The sequence below is a fragment of the Colletotrichum phormii genome, assembly GCF_030913505.1.
Source record: "Colletotrichum phormii strain CBS 102054 chromosome Unknown BDP81scaffold_6, whole genome shotgun sequence".
Lineage (NCBI taxonomy): Eukaryota > Fungi > Ascomycota > Sordariomycetes > Glomerellales > Glomerellaceae > Colletotrichum > Colletotrichum phormii.
In genome coordinates this window covers 26,943-49,999 of record NW_026851448.1, presented here as the reverse complement: position 1 = coordinate 49,999, position 23,057 = coordinate 26,943, and the positions used below count along the sequence as shown (strand labels likewise).

The 23,057-nt window shown below is 53.6% G+C and overlaps 8 protein-coding genes across 8 annotated transcripts; 5 read left to right on the top strand and 3 right to left on the bottom strand.

Moving 5' to 3' along the window:
- Window positions 1–305: 305 nt before the first annotated feature.
- Window positions 306–4,762, top strand: BDP81DRAFT_447581 (Hydantoinase B/oxoprolinase-domain-containing protein; the record flags this gene model as incomplete). The annotated part of the gene is made up of 9 exons (XM_060592200.1): window positions 306–363; window positions 422–643; window positions 704–1,360; window positions 1,418–1,653; window positions 1,710–1,783; window positions 1,829–2,621; window positions 2,685–3,204; window positions 3,256–3,370; window positions 3,421–4,762. The coding sequence occupies 9 exons, from the start codon at window positions 306–308 to the stop codon at window positions 4,760–4,762; spliced, it is 4,017 nt and encodes a 1,338-aa protein (XP_060447199.1).
- Window positions 4,763–5,193: 431 nt separating this feature from the next.
- Window positions 5,194–6,318, bottom strand: BDP81DRAFT_479734 (uncharacterized protein; the record flags this gene model as incomplete). The annotated part of the gene is made up of 4 exons (XM_060594896.1): window positions 6,093–6,318; window positions 5,901–6,020; window positions 5,607–5,819; window positions 5,194–5,529 (listed from the first exon to the last, which is right to left on the bottom strand). The coding sequence occupies exons 1-4, from the start codon at window positions 6,225–6,227 to the stop codon at window positions 5,194–5,196; spliced, it is 804 nt and encodes a 267-aa protein (XP_060447198.1). The 5' UTR covers window positions 6,228–6,318.
- A 943-nt stretch (window positions 6,319–7,261) lies between these two features.
- On the top strand, window positions 7,262–9,569 carry BDP81DRAFT_392045 (uncharacterized protein; the record flags this gene model as incomplete). Its single annotated transcript, XM_060587650.1, has 2 exons — window positions 7,262–8,583; window positions 8,672–9,569. The coding sequence occupies 2 exons, from the start codon at window positions 7,262–7,264 to the stop codon at window positions 9,567–9,569; spliced, it is 2,220 nt and encodes a 739-aa protein (XP_060447197.1).
- Window positions 9,570–9,708: 139 nt separating this feature from the next.
- BDP81DRAFT_315004 (major facilitator superfamily domain-containing protein) lies at window positions 9,709–11,055 on the bottom strand (the record flags this gene model as incomplete). The annotated part of the gene is made up of 1 exon (XM_060584053.1): window positions 9,709–11,055. The coding sequence occupies one exon, from the start codon at window positions 11,053–11,055 to the stop codon at window positions 9,709–9,711; it is 1,347 nt and encodes a 448-aa protein (XP_060447196.1).
- Window positions 11,056–11,960: 905 nt separating this feature from the next.
- On the top strand, window positions 11,961–13,535 carry BDP81DRAFT_188719 (uncharacterized protein). Its single transcript, XM_060582379.1, has 4 exons — window positions 11,961–12,333; window positions 12,442–12,516; window positions 12,575–12,642; window positions 12,729–13,535. The coding sequence occupies exons 1-4, from the start codon at window positions 12,043–12,045 to the stop codon at window positions 13,351–13,353; spliced, it is 1,059 nt and encodes a 352-aa protein (XP_060447195.1). The 5' UTR covers window positions 11,961–12,042; the 3' UTR covers window positions 13,354–13,535.
- Window positions 13,536–14,391: 856 nt separating this feature from the next.
- BDP81DRAFT_447577 (uncharacterized protein) lies at window positions 14,392–15,628 on the top strand (the record flags this gene model as incomplete). The annotated part of the gene is made up of 3 exons (XM_060592199.1): window positions 14,392–14,436; window positions 14,502–15,544; window positions 15,625–15,628. 3 exons carry the CDS (start codon window positions 14,392–14,394, stop codon window positions 15,626–15,628), a joined length of 1,092 nt encoding a protein of 363 aa, XP_060447194.1.
- A 3,456-nt stretch (window positions 15,629–19,084) lies between these two features.
- BDP81DRAFT_447576 (uncharacterized protein) lies at window positions 19,085–19,465 on the top strand (the record flags this gene model as incomplete). Its single annotated transcript, XM_060592198.1, has 1 exon — window positions 19,085–19,465. One exon carries the CDS (start codon window positions 19,085–19,087, stop codon window positions 19,463–19,465), a length of 381 nt encoding a protein of 126 aa, XP_060447193.1.
- A 1,932-nt stretch (window positions 19,466–21,397) lies between these two features.
- Window positions 21,398–22,456, bottom strand: BDP81DRAFT_315118 (uncharacterized protein; the record flags this gene model as incomplete). Its single annotated transcript, XM_060584060.1, has 2 exons — window positions 21,398–21,927; window positions 22,126–22,456. Coding segments are annotated over 2 exons (861 nt in total), but the record flags the coding sequence as incomplete, so codon positions are not given.
- Window positions 22,457–23,057: the final 601 nt, after the last annotated feature.

Below are 23,057 nucleotides of genomic sequence, written 5' to 3'. Positions count from 1 at the left end.
TACCCCACTTGTGCCGCTCAGTATGCATAAGCTGCAGATCACCGGCATGCGTGCGACGATGTCCGTCAATGATAGGAGTGAAGCTGCATGGCAAGCCGAAACGACGGCCTCAATCTAGATCTCATATCGTTCCGATGCATTGTCGGGTATGTAAGTCCGGTGTCGATAGCGGGAAGAAAATGCCATGTATGAGGTCAGTAGCGAGGCTCTCATCAAACACGAGGGCGGTTTAAAACCAAACTTGAACCTGACACTAATCGTTCATCTGAGGAAGATTTTCGCGACAATTTAATTGCGATTCCATGATGGCGAAAGAGTCGGCTTCGAGTAATATTCAGCCTAAAAGTGTCAAGTTCGCGATTGGTATGTTGGTTTGAATATGACAGTTGCCTTTTTGGAACCGCCTAACTCACATCATTAGATCGTGGCGGAACATTTACAGATGTTTGGGCATCGATTCCGGGTCAAAGTGATGTGGTGTTGAAACTGCTATCAGTAGACCCGGGCAACTATGACGACGCACCGGCAGAGGGCATCCGACGTGTCTTGGAAATGGTGTCTGGCACAGCTATTCCTCGCCGGTCTCCTATTCCCAAGGATCTCATCCGCTCTATTCGGATGGGCACTACCGTGGCTACGAACGGTAAGTGACTTTCTCTGAAAGCTCTACGTCCACAAAAATACCGATTAACACCCGTTCAAGCTTTACTGGAGCGGAAAGGAACTCGACATGCATTCGTTGTGAATCAGGGCTTCCGCGACCTCCTCGATATTGGTTATCAGTCCAGGCCGAAACTCTTCGACCTCGGGATCCGCAAGCCAGAGCTTCTATACGATGAAGTTGTCGAAATTTCGGAACGCCTGACTGTGGAGGCTTACGATGAGAATGCCTTCAAGAGCAGTCGCACTCAGCCCAAAGAGTCCCCGGGACTGTTCGTCAGGGGGGTGACCGGCGACTTGCTTCGTGTAGTCCGACCCCTCGACGAGGACGAGGTCCGCCAGAAGCTTTTGGATGTCAAGTCCAAGGGCATTGAGACGCTGGCAATTTGCCTTGCGCATTCGTACATGTACCCAGCTCACGAGAGCAGGGTTGCCAAGATTGCGAGCGACCTCGGCTTCGGCCATATTTCCACGTCATCGAGCGTTGGCGCAAACATGATCAAGATGATCTCTCGCGGAAGCTCAGCTTCGGCGGATGCATACCTGACTCCTGAAATTGTGCAGTATGTCGAAGGTTTTGCGAAGCAGTTTCAAAATGGTAACCTCGATGACATCTCGTGCGAGTTCATGCAGAGCGACGGTGGTCTAGTCAGTCACAAAGCCTTCAGTGGGCTGCGTGGTATCTTGAGTGGTCCAGCTGGTACGTCTCCCTCGATCACTTCTAGGCCTGAGTGATTCTGACTTTCCGATGCTTTAGGTGGTGTTGTCGGCCATGCTAGGACTTCGTATGATGGAAAGTCTCCCATTGTGGGTTTCGACATGGGTGGTACCTCAACTGATGTCAGTCGGTACGGTGGTTCTTTGGAGCACGTCTTTGAGTCCACTACGGCTGGCGTTTCTATCCAAAGCCCCCAACTAGACATCAACACTGTTGCCGCTGGTGGTGGAAGCATGCTCTTCTGGCGAGATGGCTTATTTAAGGTTGGACCAGAAGTAAATTGAAGCGTCCCTCATGTCGATGAACCTCGTTGACTGATATTCGCTCGCAGAGTGCGGGTGCTCATCCTGGTCCTGCTTCCTACAGGAAGAGCGGTCCTCTGACAGTGACTGATGCGAACCTCTTGTGAGTACACCGAAAATGACGCTTCAGAAGGCTGGATGCTAACAGCCTACACCATAGTCTCGGTCGGCTCATTCCGAGTTACTTCCCTGCGATCTTCGGTCCGGATGAGAACCTACCTCTCGATTCCGATATCGTAGCAAAGAAGTTTGAAGAGCTCACCAACAAGATCAATGCTGACACCGGCCGCTCCATGACGCCACATGAAGTTGCAATAGGCTTCATCGACGTTGCCAACGAGTCTATGTGCCGGCCGATCCGTGCTTTGACTGAAGCCCGTGGGTTCGTAACTGCCGACCACAACCTAGCTACTTTTGGTGGCGCTGGTGGTCAACATGCCTGCGAAATTGCTGAGAAGCTTGGAATCGGACGCATAGTCATCCACAAGTACTCGAGTATCCTGTCGGCGTATGGCATGGCACTCGCCGAGGTGGTGCAAGAAGCCCAAGAGCCCAGCTCCGAGATGTTAGCAGAGGAGTCTCTACCGAGGTTGAACGACAGGTTATCTTTCCTCAAGGAGAAAGCCACTGGTGGTCTTTTGGCACAGAACATCGAGCAATCAGCAATCGAACACGAATCTTATCTTAACTTGAGATACAACGGTACGGACACGAACTTCATGATTTTGGAACCAGATGACGGAGACTGGTTGGCGGCTCTTGAGCGGGAGCACTTACGGGAGCTATCCTTCACATTTCCCAGAACAAGAAAGGTCCACGTTGACGACATTCGCGTTCGAGGAGTTGGAAAAGCGGACGAGTCCAGCAGTGATAACGCCCGCTTGGTTGAAGAGCTTAAATCGCTGTCTTTCAAAAGTGCCCTGAAGGTTGAAAATGATCTTGTAAGTTCAAAATTTCAATGGCGAAGTTTATATTCATTCGGCCACACACTAATGACTTACCAGACTGATGCGTTCTTCACAATGGGGGGACTCCAGTCTACCAAGATCATCCAGCTCAGTTGTCTGCAACCTGGCGCTGTGATTATGGGTCCGGCGATTGTCATCGATAACACTCAAACCATCGTTGTCGTCCCCGGAGCCGAAGCAAAGATCCTGACCTCCCACGTAGTGATCGATCTCGTCGAAAAGGCTAGCAAGAGCCATGCAGTACAGACCAATGAGATGGTTGTTGACCCTGTGAAACTGAGTATCTTCGGACATCGATTCATGAGCATTGCGGAGCAGATGGGACGCACGTTGCAAAAGACAAGTATCTCACTCAACATTAAGGAGCGATTGGACTTTTCGTGTGCTATTTTCAGTCCAGTAGGTGACCTGGTTGCAAATGCTCCGCATGTGCCAGTTCATTTGGGCAGCATGAGCTATGCGGTCAAGTATCAGCATGAATTGCATCGTGGTAGTCTCCGTCCTGGTGATGTGCTGGTTTCAAATCACCCCGAAGCTGGAGGAACCCATCTCCCAGGTAGGTTCTTGTGATTCGATGAAAATGCAGCGGCAGACTAAATGGCACCAGATATCACGGTGATAACACCAGTGTTCGACGAGGATGGCAAGACGATATGTTTCTACACCGCATCCAGAGGTCATCATCTGGACATTGGTGGATCAAAGGGAAACTCAATGCCTCCGTAAGTACTCCATCGTATATATCGTAGCCTTTTGTTGACTCGAGTAACAGCGACTCTACAGAACTTTGGCAAGAAGGTGCTGCCATCAAGTCTTTCTTCCTGATACGCGACGGAAATTTCGACGAAGAGGGCATTGTCAAGATCCTCCTTGACCCTGGACTCTTCCCGGGTTGCAGCGGCTCTCGACGTCTGCCAGACAACCTCTCGGATCTTAAGGCCCAAGTCGCAGCAAACACAAAGGGAAGCGTTCTCATCAAGGCACTCATGGAGGAGTTTGGGAGGTCAGTGGTGCACTTTTATATGGCGAAGATCCAAGAGAACGCCGAGGTCTCCGTCCGAAGATACCTTTCGTCCGCATACATGCGCTTCGGTTCGAAGCCGTTAAAGGCTGTGGACTACCTTGACAATGGCTCACGGATGCAAGTATCCATCACCATTGATGAAGGCGGCTTTGGTACCTTCGATTTCACAGGCACCTCTTGCGAGATGCTCTCCAATATGAACGCGCCGCCTGCAATCACTTACTCGGCTCTGATTTACACTCTTCGGTTGCTGATCGGATCCGACATCCCGCTGAATCAAGGTTGCCTTGCACCCACCAAGGTGATTCTTCCGAAGAACACTTTCTTGAATCCTGGACCACAGTCAGCCGTCTGTTGCGGGAACACCCTCACTTCGCAACGACTCGTCGATCTACTTCTCAAGGCATTCAGAGCAGCAGCCGGATCTCAGGGGTGCATGAATTGTTTCGGGTTCTTCGGCAACTCTGTTGATCCTGCAGCCTCCTCAGAGAATCCTAAGGACGACAACTCCGAAGGCTTCGGCTTCGGCTATGGTGAAACAATCTGTGGGGGTGAGGGCGCCGGTCCGACTTGGCACGGCGCCTCCGGTGTCCAAATTCATATGACCAACACCCGAACGACGGACATTGAGATCATTGAGAAGCGTTACCCGGTTCTCATCCGCGAGTTCTCTATCCGAAAAGATAGTGGAGGTGATGGAAAGTTCCGGGGAGGCTGTGGTATCGTGCGGGACTTTGAGTGTCGAGCTCCTCTCACGTACGGCATCATCTCTGAGCGCCGCGTGCACCAGCCATACGGAATGATGGGCGGGGAGAACGGAGAGTCCGGTGCCAACTACTGGGTGCAGAAGACAGACGATGGCGATGAGAGGTGGATCAGTATCGGGCCCAGAGGTCAGGTGGATATGAAGACAGGCGATCGATGTGTGATCCACACTCCGGGAGGAGGAGGCTGGGGTATTCCGGATGAGCTGGGTCTCCGGGATGATGGAGTCAACGGGACCGATGGTCCTTGGACAGGTCAGACTGTGTATCCTCGAGCTACAGGCAGTCTTCATGCTTTTGCTGCCGCACAGGAGGCTTCATCTTAAACTGAGTACTTGTTAGGTCGACAGTACCTAGACAGTGTCATACGTATTAGACCCAATTGTTTGATGACTTCACGTTCGGGAATCCATTGAAGCAACTAAAATGAGTAAGAAAATTGAAAGTTATACTGTGCAGTTGCAATAGTCATCATACTCGAATAAAGAAGCAGCCGTCGAGATTAGGTTTGAAGAGAATGGACGAAAGGACCAAGAAACCCAGAAATATGACAGTTTCGAGATTTCAGCTGCGCCATCTACACAATGTGAAACTCCACCGTGCTTGAGGAGACATCCGCAACATTAAGATCTTCGATTGCTTGTATGCGAGAACAACTCGCTCAACGCGGTGGCAGGCAACTCAATGAAAAGTCTTCACATGGTTGCCCCAGTTGAGCAAGTTTCTCTATTCGTTTAGGAGCTTCAGTCTCTAATCTTTAGCCCCTCGGTAAACCAAGTTGAACAAGATGATCTGTCAAACCAAAAGAGTCCCAACCGTCTCTCTCTGCCTGGTCTCGAAGCCATACCAGACCCACCATGCCTGCACCATTCGCTCCTACCCCGTCTCTCCCCACAAGTCGCCGCGGCACCACGCATATCCAATCTTCAGCCATGATGACATTGTAGTCGTAGCCTCGCCCGCCGGTTGTCTGAGTCTCTCTAGTTGCGCAGACTAGTCTTTGCAGACTGCGATAGGTCTGCTCAGGGGTCACTCCCTGGGTTAACCGCAACACAAAATGTTGGTTAGGAACCCCAGGGATACGCGAATCGATCTCTGCGTTAGAATATTTGTCAGCGTCACATGATGTGTTAGTCTGAACTCAATGCTCTAGAGAATGACCGGCATTACTGATCTCTTATCGCTATCAGAGGTCGCTCTTTGAGGATATAGCAAAAGTCGAGGTGGCTGAGGGAAAATCTGCACATGCTTGTGGCCCTGAGATGATCCGGCGTCGACTCCACAGTTGTAAATCATCAGTTGAGGCCCCAGAGTGGGCTTCAGTGCAGCCATCACAGCACGTGCAGCCTCAACGTCACCCAGGTTGAGATCTCGAGTCTGAGGCTCAAAGACTCGGGTATACAGGACGAATGCCGGCCGATACATGCATCATAGATTGAACTTTAGTGCATGATGGGATCCTACTTGGGCAGCGACAAATTCGGGATCCGGGTGGAGGAACGGCCCCTTTTCCGTCGTACGCTTGGGATCATCTCGCTCTAGATATGGCTTTCTTTTCAAGGCTGGACTAATGCGGAACTCGAACTGGAAGAGTCTGATTAGAGGTTTTTTCGGAAGATTTAATGCCTGTTGGGTAGAGATTCATATCATCCGCACCTCGAAGCCGTTGTGGCTTACAATCTCGCTCTGAGATTCACTGTAGAATAGCTTCCCTCTTGAAACCAAGTCATCGAACATAACAAAAGATTTTGATCCCAGGTCTTCTGGTAATGTGACCTTTGTCGCCACCATCTTTTCAGCCAAGCAATAACAGGAGAGACTCTAATCTTTCCGCAAGTAATATCTCGCGCTTCAATATTGGTGAGCACCTGGTGGTGAATTGGATGAGCGGTCTGAAACCAAGATATTCTCCCTTTACTCGCCGGGCACGTGCGGGGGTTGTCAGGATGTTAGTAGCCAGGCAGTGACTACTTGGCCGCGCTATCAAACAAATCCGTCGACTTGCCACGACTCGCACAATTAGGAACCACTTGAATAGAGTATTATGCAGGCGACGCGAATCGCTGGGCTTTCTATGCTTAAATGCGTTCTACACCCGGGCACAGATTTTACATGTTAGAAACTCCACAGGGTCCGTGATGCTGGGATCACAGAAGGTCCAGTCATTTTAGGCGGCTTAGCTCAGTGAGAAAGCCGTCAAACGTTGCGATTGTGTCTCGTGCACGAATTGAGTAAAGTTGATGAATGACCGGCCCCTGTTCAATTTGAAGAAGCCTCATTGACCTGTGCAACTCTTCGACAATCTGCGGGCTTTCTCATGACTGAAAAGAGACGTCAAGATCGAAATCATGCTGAACTGATGTGGACTGCAAGCTTTTCTCGGGCAGTTCTAAGCGTCGAGAGATGCTCGCCATTGGGATGTTGTGCATATTTGCCAGGTCCTGGGGTGTAAGCAAGTCGGAAAACCGCAATTTCAGAGCATCTGAATGGTGGCAATCCCCTGTATTTACACGTCAATCGTCGCCTTCTTCTAGTGACCCTGCAAGAAATCACTGCCTAATGGTCGTATGTTGGGGCTCGGCTACGTTGCTCAGTGGATATAAATAAGCACGCAGCCTCACTTTGTTTCTTTCACTGAAGATCTCCACAGGGCTGGCTGACTGAGCCATGGGTATCATCCTGCAGAACATATTTCGCTTTGTGTGGCGACTAGAGTGGTCTTAAATCTCAACATCGAAGTGAAGATCCGCTGTGAAAAATCTTGTTGGGGATGAGACTGTGTGCATTTCAACACAGCAAATGTTGATCCTGAATGGGAGCCGATCATGTATCAACCTCTAGATCGCGACACCTCCAACCGGTCGCCCCTCAATACGAACAAGAGCCAACAGCTCAGTCAAGTTCGGCCCATCGAAGGACAACATGGCGACGCAAGCCGTAAATCAAAGAGAATACCCAACCAGGCACCGAAACGCCTCAGTCTTTTCCTCAAATCCAGTCTCGTCGCATCGTTGCTCTTCCTCGCAGGCGCCGTCGCCTTCATATCATGGCTATGGTGGGCACCCCACCAAGACGTTCGCTGGCGGAAATGGGTCCTCGCCCCGAACCGGCTCCAACTAAGCATAACTCTATCCGCCGTCGTCATCCGGACCGCGATAGGCATACTAGCGACGGCAGCAACGGCCATGATTACATCCGTCGCGGTCGAGCGGAGGGGCGTATACCTCCACGACATCGCCCAAGTCTCCGTCGCGCGCTTTTCAAGTGATGGTCCGCTATCCCTCAGTCTCCTCGCCCTCACAAGCTCGTCGCTTCAGCCACTGGTCCGCGTGGTATTCGCGCTCTTGGCTATCACGACAATTGCCACGCAGTTCACATCCACGCTCCTCGTAGCGGATCTCGAGCAGCGTCGGGTCGTCACTTTTCCGGACTCGGTATCCAATGCGTACACTTTTATGACGGGAAACCTCTTGAGCGGTCGGCCGCCAGAAGCCGTCTCTGGGTACGCCCATAACTACTGGATCCAACGTCCGCGGCTCACAGAGACCTTTGCAGAGTATACGGGCACGGCAGCAGAGGGGAAAGAACTCGATGATACCGGCCCAACGGTCAGGGCTTTCCTCCCGGTGGCATCGCAGCAGGAACGCGAGTCGCTCCTCGAGTTCCAGGGCATGGCCAGAGTCCTCGATACGCGGTTCGTCTGCACGAGGCCGCAGCTGAGTAACGTCCGCCCGTGTAACGGGACAGACGGGTCGATACGGCTCGATCCCGACGTGGACGTTGCTGCTGCGGTGGGGTTAATGTGGACGGATAATATGAACTTTAACTTTAGCTGCCCTGTGACGGGATACATGGGGAGCCAGTACGATTGGCAGATTTGCGCGTACGAGACACTAAACTGGACGTCATTTGACTGGTCTCTTCACAATACCACGAGGATGACGACGATGAGAATCGTGTGGGATGCGGGGAGGCTTCAGAGAAACATGAGCTCTGATAGCTTGAGATCGACGGTAAAGGTGCTGAGTTCGACAGGCATTGGCCCGTGGACAAGGGAGTCTTTGCATATTAGGCTTGTTGACTCTGACACCGCTGAGAAAGACCAGTATATCAACTTCAACATGACGATGTGTGCACAATTCTATAAGTGAGTACCCAAATCTCTTTGAGCCCGGCTGCTCTACAAAGTTCTCCCCTGCGGTAGTGTCTAACTAACAGCAAGTCCTTCCTGACAGCTACCCGGACTCGGTCCAGTATCTCAACGTTTCCGCAACCAGCTCAAGCAACAGAACAGAACCAACCTACGAATGGGATGTTGAGAGAGAGATCTACGACACGAGCGCAGTGCGCAGACAACTAGGCGCCGTCAAGGACGCCTCCTCGCTATCCCACGAAGACCGCCAGATTCTGTCCATCAGCAAAGACAGTTTAGACTCGGCCTTATCCGAGGCTCGCGATGGCTCTCAATGGCAACAGTACGCCGCCGACCGCTCCCTGACATGGTTCTTCGACCGGGTCACCTACTTCCGGATGCCTTCTATGCCCATCGCCTTCTGCCTCTACTGTGCTCCCAATTTCGATTCCCAGGACGGTACCAGCGACGTGGTGTATGAGCGACTATTTGGTGACACTATTGACGAGACGGGGTATCCGGCCCGTGCGATGCAGGCGGTGTACTTTACCCTTGCGCGGCTTGTCTACTACGACTTTCTCAGCGCGTTCTCTCCCAATTATGCCGCACCCGGAACGGACACCGCGGATGTTGTCACATTTGAGTTGACATCAATCCCATGGCGTTTTAGGGGGTACCTAGCCGTCGTGGGGATCTTGGTCGTCTTCCTGGCCTCGTTCGCTGCGGCTGCCGTGCTGTTCCGGTCTACGCGGTACAGTCTACCCGAGAATGCGTGGCACACTGTTGCGCAAATATCAGAAAGTCCCGAGCTGGCAAACTTGCTCCACGACGCAAGAGTTGCCACTGACGATGACGTGGGCCGTCTGGCGAAGGCCTCCAAGTCTGATCGCTTTGCTGTAAGGGATGGCGTTTTCACTCGAGCGTCGGGGGTAGGTCTGGATATGGAGCTCGAGTCGAATCAGTCCCGGCATCGACTGACGACGCATGAGCAAGTTTTGTAGAGCACAGCGGAAGCTTTCCGGGGTATGGTCGTTCATCCTTAGACGGTATGGGAGGCTATGGTATCTCAAACAATGAGGAAAAGAGTTGAGTTCGTATCTATCATGACAAAGCCTTCGTCGCCTCTGTGGTAGACCCCTTTTAGTTCTCACGTCCATCGTCGCTTTGAACATCCACCTTCTCCAACGTGGCAACACTTTCCCCAGCCTCCTTCAACGACTTCCAATTGAGACCAAAATCAAGAATGTCGGGATACTTCCGCACATACCACAGCATCCCAAGGATAGAAGCGATACTCCCAACACTAAATGCCGCCGCCAGCGGGAACCCGATAGGATACCTTGGTGAATCCGCCGTCCTCCACGCCCGCAGCGGGATCGTAGCATGCCCAACATACACAAGCGTCACCGCGAGTCCAACAATCACCGATCTCGCCTCAGGCTCCTTACGCAAGATAATGGCAAGCCATGCGAGGAGGGCATACCCCCATGCCGCGGTCGCAAACGTCAAGAAATAAAACGTCATAATTGTCCCCCTTCCACTAGGCCAGGCTGCCAGCACAGATGTAGCCACGAGCTGAAGCAGCGCCGCGCCGACGGCAACCTGCCACCGCCAGTCCTTCCAATCGCTCAGCGCGTTGAGAGAGACATTAGCCACGATGGAGATCGCGTAGCCGCCGAGCGGGATGAGGTTGACGGTGTAGACAGAGTACAGCGCCGTCGTGCCGTCCGCGGCCTTGAGACCCTTGAGGTAGAGTAAGAAATACGAGTTCGCGCGCTGAGACCAGGCGAATTGGAGGTATGCGGCGAGGAAGAGGTACGTTATGGGCGAGGTGAAGAGTTTCCGCACGCGGGACCAGAGGGCTTTGCCTTTGATGACTTCCTGGGTCGTCGTCCCGGACTTCTTCATGCGTGATGCGGCGAGGACGCGTTCGTCTGCGGTGAGCCAGAGGGCGCGGGTCGTGGTGGGAGCGTCGGGGATGACGAGGAAGCCGTAGAGACCCCATACGATCGTCATGATGCCCGAGACAACGAACAGCCACTGCCAGCCCTCGAGGCCGTGTGCGCCGTTGAGGTTCTTGTAGAGCGCGGCTTGGAGGATGCCGAGGAACATGCTGCCGGCCTGGCTACTCACCCCAAAGATAGCGAGCCGTTTCCCGAGTTCGGAGGGGGTGTACCAGTTGAAGATGAGGTTCACGATGCCCGGCCACGAAGTCGCCTCGAATACGCCGAGGAACAAGCGCAGAACGAAGACTGTGCGGGCGTTCTTGGCAGCAAAGGTCGCGAGGGTGATGGCGCCCCAGACGACTTCGCAGAATGGCAACCAGAGGGACGGGCGGATGCGGGTTTGGATGAGTTGAGAGGGGACGATGAAGAGGGCGTAGCCGATGGAGAAGTATGTCGTAAACTCGACGAGTTCGTTGCCGTAGAGGGAGAGGGCCTCCTGCATGCCCGAGACGTAGGCTGCTGTCGTTGCGGACTGGTCCATGTCCTTCATGAGGCCGGCGATGAAGGCCCATGATAGGAGGAGGAGGTCGAGTTTGAGGACGAGGACGTGTTCTGCGTCTTCAAAGTAGGGATGGATCTTGGCTAGCCATGGGATCGAGGGCTTTGTGAGGTTGGGACTGGCTTCCGCTGAGGCCGGTTCTGGCTCGGTCTTTGCCATTGTTGATGATGCCTTGTGATGTTGCTCCGATGAATAGCTGCAAGATCAAAAGAGGTTTCTCAACGTGGTGCTTCGTTGACCAAGGTACCGATCGCTCAAAACGCAGCTGATCTTCCAACAGCGGCTTTCCGGGTCGTATTTGAACTCGATCATTCAATCGACATTCGCCATCGCCATGTACCAAGACTACTCCCTCAAGCGGACAGATCCCGACAAGACGTCGGATGACACCGACGCTCAAGACAATGCTTCAATGATATTGGGCAAAGGATGAAATGGCAACATCACCATCTTTCATGATGAAATAAAAACAAGAACGGGAACGGGAACGGAAAGAAGTGACAAAAAGTTGGGACGGCCAATTCCTTTTTGCAGAAATTCAGATGAACCGTTAGCCAAAACTCTGTTTCTCGTTACCGAATCGTAGCGTTCCATGGGCCATCCCAGCTCCGGGGAAGCGTCGCCGGCGGGCAGGGATACAACGTAAAATGTCGCCATTTCGGCGGCTTATGCCGTGACGCGTCGGTGTCCCGCCGAAAGAGCAGAGGTAATAGAACATCCTGACTCCTGCGTCTACGATTCGACTATTACATTGAGCTGGTCGGAAGCTGGAAGCACGTTTGTCGGAATGGCGCCGATCGAGTAAGACAAGAACTGACGCGACACCCAATTGAGTCTCGTCGACAGTTGAGAAAGCTGTGTACATATATCGACAGCAGGCGACAGCATACAGTTCGTTACTCTACGGCAAAGATTGCGTGCTTCGCTACTCCCACCATCAATCCTGCACGCCCCCAAAATCCAGCCACCATGCCGACCGAACCATTGTACCCAGCCTACCTCCCCACCAGGCCCGACGGCTTCCAGCCGACCATCGACGTGCCGTTCTTCGAAGCCGAAGAACCCGGCGCGCGGGCCAAAGCCACCCAGTCCTCCTCCCTCTCCGCCTCCTCCATCTTCCGGGACGGCGGCGCCGCCAAAGTGGAGAATATCACCCCCCGCGTCGGCGCCGAGGTCCGGGGCATCCAGCTTAGCCAGCTCTCCAAGGCGGATCTGGACGAGGTCGCGCTATTAGCTGCTGAGAGGGGCGTTCTTGTCTTTGTGAGTTTTTCCGTCGTGTAGAGAGGGGTTGATGATGGTCACGCCCGGTGTTTGCGGTGAACCCATGGTCATGCAGGGATAGTATGTTAATCGTGCGCGTCTTTCTAGAGAGACCAAGATTTTGCCGATATTGGGTTTGACAGGCAAAAGGAGATTGTGAGGCATTATGGGCCTCTGCATAACGTATGATTCGGAAGGTCACGTTTAGTTTGAGCGCATTCGCTGATATGCCCCGTCATAGCACCCCACGATGGGATATCCAGAAGGCACAAGTCCAGAGTTTCACGTCGTCTACGCCGATGAGAAAGCGTAAGACACACTTCCCTCCCCTTACACACCACCCAAGGATCAAGAGATCACGAGACCCACAGATATACTCACACTCACGACGGCAGAGGCAACCTCCGCACCCTCCTAGGTCCCCGCACAACCTACGACCTCTGGCACGTAGACCAAACCTTCACCCCAAACACCCCCTCAACAACCTTCTTCTGGGTCCTCGAAACCCCAGCCTCCGGCGGCGGCGACACAGCCTTCACATCCCTAACAGCAGCCTACGAAGCCCTCTCCCCCGCCTACCGGTCCACCCTCCGCGGCCTCCGCCTCTTCCACACCTCCGCCTCCGTAGGCGAAGTCGCGCGCGTGGGCACAGAGCGCGCCCTCCGCGAGGCCGTCTCCACGACGCATCCCTTGGTGATCCGGCACCCGGTCACGGGAAAGCCGAGTTTGTTTGTGAACCCGACGATTGCGAGGCGGGTGGAGGGGTTCTTTCCCGAGGAGTCGGATGCGCTGTTGGGGTTTTTGCATAATCATATCAAGAGTCTGGATTTTAGTTGTAGGGTGAGGTGGGAGGCTGGGTCGGTTGTTGTGTGGGATCAGAAGAGCGTAGCACACAGTGCCGTGCCGGATTTTAGGGAGGGTGAGAGGAGACATATGGTGAGGATTATACCGTATGGATCGAGGCCTGAGCCTGCGTTTCCTGAGGAGCATACACGCAGTCATGAGGACGAGGAGGTGTAATGGACGTTGATCTTGTGATCTACAGGCACATGAGAGGAGTTCAAAGTCGCAAAGTCAACGTTTCACACGCTTTCAAATATGAGCAAAGTGCTATATCTCTAGACTACGTGTGTGTGTTCTGTCTAGAACGCTGAGAATGACTTGGCTTGCGAGAGATAGCAGAACCTCAGCTTACCTTACCTTGGCAGAGTTTCGCTTCATCAACCCCGCACTCGATTCTTGTGTCCAAAGTTGAGCCTCACAAAAGGCTGACAAGGATCCGGCATGGATGCGATGGGGTGAGCAAAGTGCGATGATCATACGCATCCATACCGATTTGGAGTGCGACATAAGTGCGATAAGTGCGGCGAAAGTGCGACGGCCATGCTATTCGTCAACCCCACTGCTGTCCCGCTCTCGTGCATGACGGACTGTGTCGCACTTACAAGTGCGATGGTCAACCCCGGTCCGGATGACAGCCTTATGAGTATCATCGTGAATAAGTGGGAGCGCAACCCGTGCTCCCAGACTACTCAACCTTCGTCTAGACTAGAGCTGTTCGCGAGCTTCACGGGCTCTCGAACTTTGATCTCCTCTACAGCTTTCATGGCGGCCAACCCGGGCATCAATACCGGATCGCCGGTTGCACAGCCTCATGCACCTTCGTCCTTTCTGCAAACGCCGCCAAATTTGAGAGATTCTCAGGATGACTCCAACAAAAGGAAGAAGCCTCCCAGGAAACTGGATAGCGAAAAGTGTCAGCTTTGCAGACAACACAAGTTGAAAGTACTTCGCTCCCTTTCCGATCACAAACTCGGGTCCTGCCTGTATCACGGAGCTTCCAGGGCTTCGGTTGGGAATCTGCTGACAAGCGTGCTACCAAGTGCCTCCCACAACCTCGGACATGGCCGCAAAAGTGCGACCGCTGTCTGTCCAAAGGGCTGGAATGCTCACCTGGAGAAGTCAAGAAAAGAACTCGAAGACAGGCTCCAGGCGACGAAGAGTCTGAAAACATGATGCGCATCCCGGAAGGACATGGATCCCATAGCCAAGGTCATGATGGCTCTAGCAGTGCTTGGAACTGCGAAGATCTGTAAGGCTGCTGTCAGTTTGATTGTTAGACTCGGCTAATTGTAAGACGCAGGATGGATATACTTACCGCAGTCCAGCTTCTAAACAGCGTATATGAGGTCCACCATCACCAGAGAACCTCTCTGCTGGATATTCTCGATTTCCAAAAGACCCCTTGCCAAAGCCATGGACCTGGCGCCCAGGCACAGCTCGACGTGCCTTATGTCTCGGGTCTCCATCAGAGCTTACCTCTTCTCAAAGATAGAATATCGGTCGCGCTCAAGACGAGACTCGGACACGGCAAACCCGCGTGCCTGGCCGAGAGAATGCTGTTTGAGAATGCTCTCACCGAGTTGCACGGCAATTTGCCGAAGCGTCCGATGATAGATGGTCCAGTAGAAACCCATCGACTACTCATACGCGAACAAATCTCCGACCTGCTGTTCCGGTCCAGGTCAAGCATGTCGGAGACTATTACGTTGAAAGCGATAGTCTCCTTGTCCACCACACTTTCTTCGAGGCTACCGTTTCTTCTGAAGAAGTTTGGACTCTACGACTGGTCCTACGTGGAACAGGGGTTCGGCCCAGAATGGGAGAAGTTGGTCCCGCATGCGGTTGTCGGGTGCCTCCTCTTCGGTCCCGGCGATCTCTACTCAGACTCGCAGCCATACGCGAAGATCTGGGCCCACGATATCCTGGTCAAAGAGGGCGCGAAATACCCCATACTCGCACGAGATCTCGCCCTCATCCCGCCGAAAGCCAGCAGCTGGTCCCTCGATGACTTGGCCTTCCTCACCAACCACGCCGGATCGGACCTCAAGGACAACCAAGGGCTCACCCTAGTCCACGCCGCGATCTTGGACCGCAGGCCGGACGTCGTGCATCGACTCCTGGAACCGGGAGGCGCCAAGCCGTGGCACCGGATCTTTAGGAGGCGGTTCTCGCTGTTCCACTTCGCGGCCTCAGTCGGATGCGAGGCATGTTACGCGGAATTGCGATATCACCCTGAGATCCGGCCGGCGGAGGAGACACGGGACCGGAACGGAATGCTGCCCTTACACGTTGCGGCCCTTCGCGGGCAAGTACAAGTGGTGGAGGCGATTCTCAAGGCCCACTACGACGGAGAGGAGGAGGACGAAGAGTACGTGAACCGAAAGACGTCTGAATCCGGGCACACTGCGTTGTATCTCGCTATCGCGAAGGCAGATGATGATGCCACAGCTAGGTTCTTGGCAATGTACCGTGGCGTCGATTTTCTCGTCGATCGCCAGGTACGGCAGACAGCACTTCATGTTGCGGCGTCTCGCAAGCGACACTGTCTCTTCCGATTTCTCCTCTCTAGAGCACCTGAGGATCAGCTCAATGTGCAAAACGAAGACGGCGAGACAGCGTTGCATATTCTTGCTCGTCACGGCGACCGGGAGACGTTGAACGCTGTCCTAGACTTGCCCTCAATCGAACTTGACGTTACAGCTAATGACGGGTCAACACCGCTGGTTGACGCCGTGACGAGCGCGAATATGGAGGCGATGGAAGCCTTGATCGGCTGCCCGGAAGTAGACATCACGGCGTTGCGGCGGCCTTTAGAGCCCTTTGGATTCTCTGCCTTGGAGCATATTTTGCAAGAAGCAGACGGCAACGATGGTTCTGGGGGGTACGTGGAGATATTGGAATGCTTGCGAGTGCGCTGTCCCGAGCTGGAAGACGATCTTTGCGAGGCATCGATGGCTGAGATGGAGACAGATGATGGTTGATACGGTGGTTGTATATCCGTATGAGGTTGATATTAGTTTGACCCAGGAGGCTTTAGGCTGGCGAAAGAGGTGCAGCAGAGATACGCACTGTAACAAGCCATGCTTATGATCATCAGTCATACCTGCTGTAAAGCCAATGAAAAACCTAGTGTCCTCAAAGGAGATTCAAATCACGTGGAAGCGCAACAGACGTATGCTGTCAGGCCTGTCTTGAAGTCATCGCTGATATCCAGAATCCTGTCAACTGGGATCGAGAAAGGAGCGTGCTGAAGCCTGTGCACTGACGACACTGGTTGACCCGACGGCGCAGATGCAATATCGCTTGAGGGGGAGTTTTTCGCCGGGGTGATTGACTCGGAGGGCGGGGATCGAAGCGGACGAACCCCTGGATGTTGGTCCCACCGATTGCTCATGAAGCGATGTAACGCCGAATGCGAAGGTTCAGGGGAACTGGGTGGTGGAGGGGCGGGAGGGGCACACACGAGGATGATGGTATCATGGTCGACGGTTGTGGGTGACAACTTGGTGATGGTTCGGTGCGTTATCTGAATTCGTCGTTCCTGGGACCCTGAGACGTGGTTGGGGAAGTAGTGTAGGATACTGAGATGGTGTGCAGTGACTGTCTTCAGTCTGGACTGTGGGTAAAGTCAGCAAGCACGCAAGCAAGGCGCGGGAGACAGGACAGAATACCCGGACGGAACATCTGGTGCAGCACCAACGGCATCGTGGAGCATTCCAGGCCGGATCGACGCAGCGGATCACCGTTTGGGAGCAGCGTTCAAGTGTCGAAATCCAAGGCCCCGTCTCGACTCTGGAGTTCTCCGACCAGCTGTGGATTATTCGACAACGGGCCGAGACGGACGAACCATCCAAAAGAAAGTAGACGGAGACTCGGGAGTTAGTCCTCTAAGCCTCCACCACCGTTGCTTCGCGTGGTTCGTGTCAGTTAGTTGGGGACCGGTCTTGGGAGGCTGACGGTTGAGGCCGAGGAAGAAAAAAGGAAGAAAACGTGACATAAAGACGAATTGAAACGGCCATGTCGACACGAGGCACAAACGGCGAGAAAACTAAACGAAGGCGGAGCTGAAGAAACCAACAAATTGCGCGAGCAAAGTTGGGAAAGTTGGGAACACTGGCCGCAAGTGCATGCAACTCCACCGGAAGAGGAACGAAACTCGGAGCAGACAGCAAGAAAGAGAAGCAACGTCCGGGAGGCTTTGAAGCTTGGGAAAGAGCAAGTGGGAAAGGGCAGGAGAGCACATGGCGGGACAGGGAAGGCGTCCCGGCTGGCGCCATATCGTTGGCTGTGATTGCGTGGAGAGTGGGTTCGGATAGAGATGAGTGGGTCCGTGTGGGTGGATACTGATCCCACGCTATTGTTCGAAGAGGAAACGATGGGCAGGAACTGGCAAGGAAGAAACGAGGCATGAACCGGTCTATCGGGGGACCCGTCGCTTTTCCATCTTTTCCCATCTTTCCAGCGCTTCTCAATGGCTGAGAGATTCTGAGAACGAGCATTCGGGTGACATTCGATATGCATATCCAGACCTGCGCCTGCACCTGTCTGCAGTGCGCCAGTGCTGCACCAGCGGCTCCAATTGTTAATTGTGCAAACTCCTCTGGATTGGTTCATTAAAGTGCTTCAGTGCTCCCTCCCACGGAATCCACCCCGTCTGTGTCCGTACCGTCCAGGTTCGAGAAGCCCGAGCACCTCACCTTGCCCCACTCCATCCAGTCTCCATTACTCCAGAGGAAAGAACTCTTGCTGCACCTGCCACCTGCCGCTTTCCTGCGCCTGCTCCTTCCATTGCAAGTTGACACACACCACACCATTCCTTCCCGTCTCCTCTCCTTCTTTCCTTTCCACCCTTCGTACCTTCTAACCATCCGTAACAGTATTATCAAGGTTCTCTTCCTGAAGCTGCAACCGTATCTGTACCTACCTTTCCTATCTGCTGAATCCGTGATTCGTAGACGGTTCCTTCCCTGCACGAGTCGCTCTTTCCCCTCCTTTCAAAGTACCTCAGTTTTCCCCCCTTGGCCCTTCCACTCTGGCAGTTCCCTTCTCGGCCATCCAATCCTTTCCCTTGCACCTTGTCATTCTTCCCTTTCCACCACCACCACCACCACACCACACGGCACACACCTCACGCACACCCGACCTAAAGGTACCTTTCCTTCAACTCACTTTACCACCTTGGGCCAAGCCGCCGCCGCCATTCTTCCAATCTTTTTCTATCCATCCCGACCAACCCAACCCAACCACTCCAGACCGGATACAACATCTCCCTCACTCGCACACACACTCCCACCCAGTCCACTCGTTCCAACTTAACTCACCTTAATAAACCAAAACCACCCAAGAGGTCTCGAAGCCCGGCGTTTTGACTACCTCTCGTTCCCTCGCTCCCGCACCGACTCCCAATACAGGTCACAGACACCAAGCTACTCTTAGCCACAGAGTGCCGAATTAGAAAAAAGAACAAATCCAAGAGCCAAAGCACCCGATCACGGCACCACTATCAGACACCTGCTGCCAATCAGTTATCAAAATACGACAGACATCTTACCGCAAACGCCAGCCGGCAGAAAGGGGGAATTGCAACACATCCGAGCCACCAGAGACATCTGTGTCACAAGATTGCGACCTCCATTCCACCCATTCCTACCGCGACCGATAAGCTTCTCGTCTGATCTGTTGCGCCCCTACATTACGACGTGCGTCTGCCACCGTTCACAGACATTGTCCTCCCGTACATCACGTCCCGTCATCTGTACTTGCTCAACCATCTCATCCCAAGTTGAGTCGATTGAGTTTGCCTCGTCCCGCCATCAACTTTGACCAACAAGATCAATCTCTCGAACAACCCGAGTACAACACACTTTTCAAACCTACATCGACCGTCTACGCTCGAAAATCATTCACAATGGCTCCCGGTATCCTTGAACGTATCCAGCAAAAGATTGAGCTGTTCCGTCTGGAGCAGCGCTACACTCGTCGCCGTCACCGTCGCTCAACTTTCGTCTCCAACGCAGTCTACGTCGACGGCGAGTACGTCTACCAAACTCCCACTTCCACGGGCTCCTCGTCCGCCGGCACGACCACCAGCAAGGAGTCTTCATCACCACGAGTCAATGCCTTACACCACGCCGAGCCTGCTTCGCCAACCATCGCCCCAACACAGACCGAGCACAGCAAGAAGCGATTGAGCCGCTTCGCTTCCATGCCCGGCTTCGGGTCCTCAAAGCAGACTCCCACCAACGACTGGAGGTCAAGCCGCGTCAGCGTCAGCGAGATCCAGCGGTAGAAGCGTCTGGCCTACGCTACTTGAACCGATCAAAGAGAAAAAAAATCAAAGAAAAAGGTTCTGAAATGGACGATACATAGAGCAGGGCGGCGATCTCACGACAGCAACATGATTACCCTCGGGGCGAGTCTTCGAGGTTCGACGACGACGAGGTTTTGCTTAAAAGCAATTGGCATATTGCACTTTACGACCGTCTTCCGTCACGTCTCTTAGCGGCGCACTTGCATTAGCATTGGGGGCCTGCTCTTGGTCTTTCTTTTTGTTTGTTTGCTGGGAGGTTTGCACTGGCCGACATGCCGCATGCATATTTGCACCTACTGCTCCCAACATCACCAGACGCTGTGTGAGAATCGCACCGGCGCTGGTCCTTGCTTGTCTGGACACTACACCGACTTGTAATCTTGACTGCTGCTCGGGACAGATACCCTTCAGCTTACCGGCGTCGTGCACGCACCTTTTCTCCTGTACATTTCCAAAGGATTATATGACTACTTCAAACACTATTGTCTCAGAGCCCCTATTTTGTGATGTTCGTGGATTACTAAATCAGAAGACCATGTTTGATGAACGCAGGAACTTGGTGAGAGATTGCAAACGTTGGATGCCGTTCCGTGTCTCAGATGCTTGGTGGTACTGGCAGTGATGGGCCGCGGCTCGAACGACTGCAACTCAAGGGCATGCAGAGAATTCGGATGATCGTCCCGGACACATCGGCGACGCTTGGCTGTCTGACCCGGTGTTGCTTGGAGGGGCGAGACCCCGAAATCCCGTTTTGCGGGGTGTATGGTCCCAAGCTCCCAATGGCTCCCGCGATTTGATGCTTGGGTGACCCGTGGGTGACACTTGGGTCTGAGGAAGACGCACAATCACATCAAGAACAAGGGTGCCCCCTCAAACAGCTCGTCCCATGACGAGAACTTGCGACCGTGCTTTACCTCCCGCTGTAGCTTTTCGACGAGACGAGCACCGTCTATCATGCTTACCGTGCCCAGTTCTTCACCGACCGCTTGCATCCCCGAGCACATAAAGTTTGTGGTCTCTTCGTCGTGGTAGATGAGGGCGGATTGGATTCCGCCGATGACCATTGGCCAGATGACGAATTTGTGTAACAGCCCCGCGCTGGTTGCGATGGAATTTGATGGTGTTTTGCTGGCATGCGGGTGATGCTGCTGGGTTCTTTGGGTGAAGAGGACGCGGAGACTTGCGATGAGTGCGGTGTATGCTGCTGAATCTCTGCTTGCGAGATGGGATACGGCTTCCTGTGACCAGACGGTGCTTGGTCTTTGTGTGGTTCCGAGGCCTGCGAGACTGTTGATGGCGTACAAAGTGGTAGCGGCATGATATGTTGTCATCAGTGCTACCCAGGCGTCTTTTGTTTCCCGGACCTCGCTCAGTTTTCTCGGCGCCAACCAGGCCTCTGCAGTCGCCGAGATCTCAGCGGCCCATTTCTCTGGCGGTGAGGTATCCAGAAACTCTAGCACGGCGGACAATCCTTCGCCCGGGAGATGCTTCTCTGTCTCTGGGTAGAGCGCTCTCCGTGCCCGTAGCCCATTGATGCGAATGAGTACCTTGGCCAGGTCGTTGGGCACCAGCCTCCAAGGGTTACGAGTGTTGGCATCAGATTCTTGGAATATTGCTTCGTAGGATTCCTGTCTGGCCAAGATCGTGCCGGCGATGGAAGGCTCGTTGATGGTGATGGCCCCGTGGGTGGATGTGCCGAAGATGTCAAAGATTGCGAATTGTTGGAGGAGGCGGCAGAATTCTGGGTCTGCTTTTGCGACGGCTGCGAAGGACCCGTGGGTGAGGATTATGCTCCATGCGCCGGTGATGTGGGATTGCCAGGGGGCGTAGGCTGAGAATTGGATCTTGAGAGGTATTAGAAATTGGTAATGGTTGAAGAGTTCGATTAGAGAGCGAGGACAAGGAGAAGGATTAGGAAGGAAGGGAAATTGGCGAAGAGGAGGTAATGGGGCTACTGAGAGAGGGATGTGGTGGGAAAGGTACCTGAGATGAGAGCATCACCATGATGCCGAGGAGGATACTGGGCCCCGGATCTTCGGCGGTGGTCGATGAGCTGTTCTCGTGGGGTTGGTGACATGCGCAGAGTTCTTGGCCTAGGGCTTGTAAGGCGGCGGCTTGGGATGCGAAGTGGACGTTTTTGAAGTCGCCTGCCGCCATGAGTCTGGACACTTCGGATGTATCGCCTGATGTTGATGCATTTTGTCTGAATGAGGGGCGGGATGCGGAGGTAGCGAGGGTCTTGTTCTGGCTTGAGAGCTTTGATAAGATACTTGATGATGATGACGACGAGGGTTGTCCGCTGATGTGTCTGTGGAGGGCGGCGATGGAGATGTATGTGTTACGGAGGTAGGAGGCGAGTGAGGCGATTTGGTGGGGGGAGATTTGGTATGGTGATGTTGATGTTGAGTAGGGGACTAGGTCTGGTGCTACGTGGTGGTTATCTGTTGATGAGTAAGTAACTGATTGATTTATCAGTGAAAATGCTGAAGCGAAGATGTGAGGGTGAGAATCGCAGAGTGAGTGAGCTCGTTGGAGTGAGTGAGCGATGATGTTTGAGTGAGCGATGATGTTTGAGTGAGCGAGTGAGGTTTAGGGATACTCGGTACGTGAATGTGTGATACGGGATGGCGTTTACCCACAATATTCCATGGCATCAGCCGCAATCCTCAACTCCATCACGGGCCCGGCCGTTCTTGGCGATCGGTATACGATGCCAAGAACGGACGCCGGTGGGCTGCTGCTCCGTATCTTTCCCCGGTCACGGTCGTGGTGGCTTTCCGGCTTCCGATCCCGGACTCGGATGACGACGCCCTTCTGCGTCAAGACGAGCGGATCTCGGAAGATGATGGGCCTCTTGTCGCCGTAGCCTGGGCATTCTGTATCTGCGGCGATGCATTTTCGGCAGGCGGGAACGGAGGAGTCGCATCGGAGGCGCTTTTTGCGGCAGCGCCAGCATTGAGGGCCGAGAGTCGTTGTGCTTTTCGCGGGGATGATGTGTGACTGTGGCGTTGTATACGAGGTTGTGGCTGATTATTCTCTAGATTGAACGAGTAGTCGGGCGGAGATTAAGCGGCGTTGATTTGTGAAGTTATCCCATGGCGATGTCAAATTCATTGCTTTGAACAAGGGAAACGGCAGTGCTCGTGGGGGGGATAAGTTCCCCCACTTCAGAATGATCAATTAGTATCATTCACGTTCTCGGCACATGGCGACGGCGAGTTGCGCAGAGCGGCGATGTCGGCCCCCGATCAAGCCCAATCAACGGCCCATGGGTGGCCCGAATCGGAAGCATGCACGGCATCGGTGGTTTGCACTACTACTGGCCGACGCGGGCACGGTGAGCTCGCTGCCTTCACACGCGGCTTTACGAATACTATAAGTCGGGCTCTATCTAACTGACGAGGGCCGATGGCGACGTGATCATTGCGGAATGGGACGTCAATGAGGGACGGCGTTCTCTCAGTGAGCCAAACGCTGTTAGGAAATCAACGCCGACGAGGTAAGCGGCTTTGCCATATGAACTTTTTTCCTAGCACAAACCGACGTTCTGGCATTGTTGCATGTTTGTTTG

Bases quoted from the DNA above. Each gene is read 5' to 3' on its own strand.
- BDP81DRAFT_188719 (XM_060582379.1), top strand. From the start codon at position 12,043: ATGCCGACCGAACCATTGTACCCAGCCTACCTCCCCACCAGGCCCGAC. The intron at 12,517-12,574 runs GTATGATTCGGA...GCCCCGTCATAG, and splicing joins ATTATGGGCCTCTGCATAAC to CACCCCACGATGGGATATCC. The intron at 12,643-12,728 runs GTAAGACACACT...TCACGACGGCAG, and splicing joins GTCTACGCCGATGAGAAAGC to AGGCAACCTCCGCACCCTCC.